At 39.2% G+C, this 2,543-nt stretch overlaps 1 protein-coding gene across 1 annotated transcript; it reads left to right on the plus strand.

Moving 5' to 3' along the window:
* Positions 1-1,229: 1,229 nt before the first annotated feature.
* LOC131395637 (olfactory receptor 5W2-like) lies at positions 1,230-2,168 on the plus strand. The gene has a single exon (XM_058527493.1). The coding sequence runs from the start codon at positions 1,230-1,232 to the stop codon at positions 2,166-2,168; it is 939 nt and encodes a 312-aa protein (XP_058383476.1).
* Positions 2,169-2,543: the final 375 nt, after the last annotated feature.

Here is a 2,543-nt window from a genome sequence, read left to right on the forward strand (position 1 = left end):
ATATACATAGATAGCAAGGAATATAATAACATGCAAGTGTGGTTTCTGAAGATTGTTGGACATTTTTTGTTGTTTTAAATCTTTCCCTGCACTTTTACATACTTTTAAAAATATGTTGAGTTTTAAAGTAAAGCATCTATTCCAATGCTGTTTCTACAGGGATGGATATTCAAGTGAACTTAGGACATGGTTTAGAGACCTGCACATTGATCACTAGATGATTATTCATATATTCTTTTCCTGTTCTTCATCTACCTTGAACTCCACTTTTCTTACATCCTCACAGAACAGAGGAGGTCATGCATGACATTATACATAACATAATTGCTTTGTGCAAAATATAGCAGTGGAACAGAGAATTCAATTGGCCTCCCGAGGACCACCATCTGTTTTAAACCAAAGGAAGGCTGAGAGAGAAACAGGGATTAAAGAAAACAATAAAACAATACTACAGTTTCTAGGGGTTGGGATGGGAGCACAGTTGAGACATGGCTCTCTCTGACATGGGATTGTGGACACATGAGGACTTTTATCATGTGTTTTACACATCTGATCTGATGGTGGATAAAACCAGTGGGTCCTTGATCACAGACTATTTCTATCCTTAGTTTATTGAGACTTTATAAGACCTGAGGTTAATAGAGAAGTGTAGGCATGTTATATCCTGTCATAGCTCTGCCTACTCTTCAATATTGGGTTATGAGGGAATATCAAAGGAATATATTCTTCATCTGCACTTCTCACTTAAATATGCTTCTCTGTTACAGCATATAACAACATTCCTACAACATTGGAAAAAAAGAACACCAAACTTGTCAGAAGACATGGTTATCTGGACTGACTACTTGCAAGACCCATTGCCTGGACTCTGAGGACATCAAATATTAGATATTTGAATATTAGATAAAAGTAGCAAAAATGATCATAAATGCTACTTAGGTTGGTATGGAAATAACATGACTTAATTTTGATGAAATTGTCCTACAAACTGTCTACAGTGCTATACAATTGCAGGCAATATTATTATCATTATTATTCTGTTGATTTATACTAAATTCAATATATTTCCAGGAGAGTCAGTTTACCTAAAGCAGACTTAGCATTGTTTGTCTCTTTTTCTAGTTGCTGAAAAAGAGACGAATGAGCAGTTTAACTATCAAGATAGTAAGATGATGTTCCCTCCACTTCCATTTCCTTCTGTCACAACCAGGGATTTGCAGACCCGAGTGATGGCTGTTGAGAACTGCACTGTGTTGACTGACTTCATGCTCCTGGGACTTTCTGACAGACAGGACGTGCAGGAGGGGCTCTTTGTGCTCTTTCTGCTGGTTTATGGCCTCACTGTGATTGCCAATCTAGGGATGATCCTGCTGATCAAGATGGAGCCCAGACTCCACACACCCATGTATTATTTCCTGAGCAATCTGTCATTCTGTGATGTCTGCTACTCCTCCACTGTCTCTCCCAAGATGCTGGCTGATTTCTTATCTGAGCAAAAGAAAATTTCATATAATTTATGTGCTATTCAGATGTATTTTTTGGGGGTCTTTGCAAATGTGGAATGTCTCCTGTTGGCTGTCATGGCTTATGACCGTTATGTAGCCATTTGCAATCCACTTCTTTATACAATTGTGATGTCCAGGAGAGTCTGTACCCAGCTAGTGGCCATTGTCTACATTGTGGGCTTGGTATATGCAGCAATCCACACCTGTTGCACATTTCGATTGTCATTCTGCAATTCCAATATCATCAATCACTTTTTCTGTGACATCCCACCCTTACTAGCCCTGTCCACCTCAGATACATCCATCAATGAGGTAACGGTGTTCACTTTCATTGGCTGTGTGGTGGGGTCCAGCATCGTCACTGTCCTCCTGTCCTACAGCTACGTCATGACTACCCTCCTTAGAATGAAGTCAGCTGAAGGGAGACAAAAAGCCTTCTCTACGTGTGCCTCTCACTTAACAGCTGTGGCTATATTTCACGGCACACTCCTGTTCATGTATTTCCGACCCAGCTCCAGTTACTCCATGGACACAGACAAAATGACTTCTGTTTTCTACACGGTTGTCATCCCTATGTTAAACCCACTGATCTACAGCTTAAGGAACAAGGATGTGAAACGTGCCTTGAAAAAAGCAATTGATACTCAAGTATGTTCTGAGTGAAACTGTGTTTTCATCCAAAAGTATTTATTTAAAGATTCTGAGAGCTAAAGTCCAGGTACTTTGACATAAATTCCTGTAGTATCACCAATACACCTTCTAGATATTTTTTATTAGTTATCATTGTTCGTAAATTGAGTGTAGGGAGCAGTCATTATTTATCTTAATGTTCTCGAAACTAAGGAAGAGTGCTAATAGGTGCACATTGCTGTTTTGCAAAGAGGGTCATTTTATACTTCCATTCTGTGTTCATGGGTATGCCCTAGTGAGACAGAATGGGCAAAGAAACTACAACCCTCATGTCAACAACTTACCCTCCTTAAGGCTCCAATATTTTTTCTAAACAATGAATTTAATAAACTTACTCAGCCAGAAGGG

The sequence above is a fragment of the Diceros bicornis genome, chromosome 31 (genome assembly GCF_020826845.1).
Source record: "Diceros bicornis minor isolate mBicDic1 chromosome 31, mDicBic1.mat.cur, whole genome shotgun sequence".
Lineage (NCBI taxonomy): Eukaryota > Metazoa > Chordata > Mammalia > Perissodactyla > Rhinocerotidae > Diceros > Diceros bicornis.

Coding starts and splice junctions, on each gene's coding strand:
- LOC131395637 (XM_058527493.1), top strand. CDS start 1,230: ATGGCTGTTGAGAACTGCACTGTGTTGACTGACTTCATGCTCCTGGGA.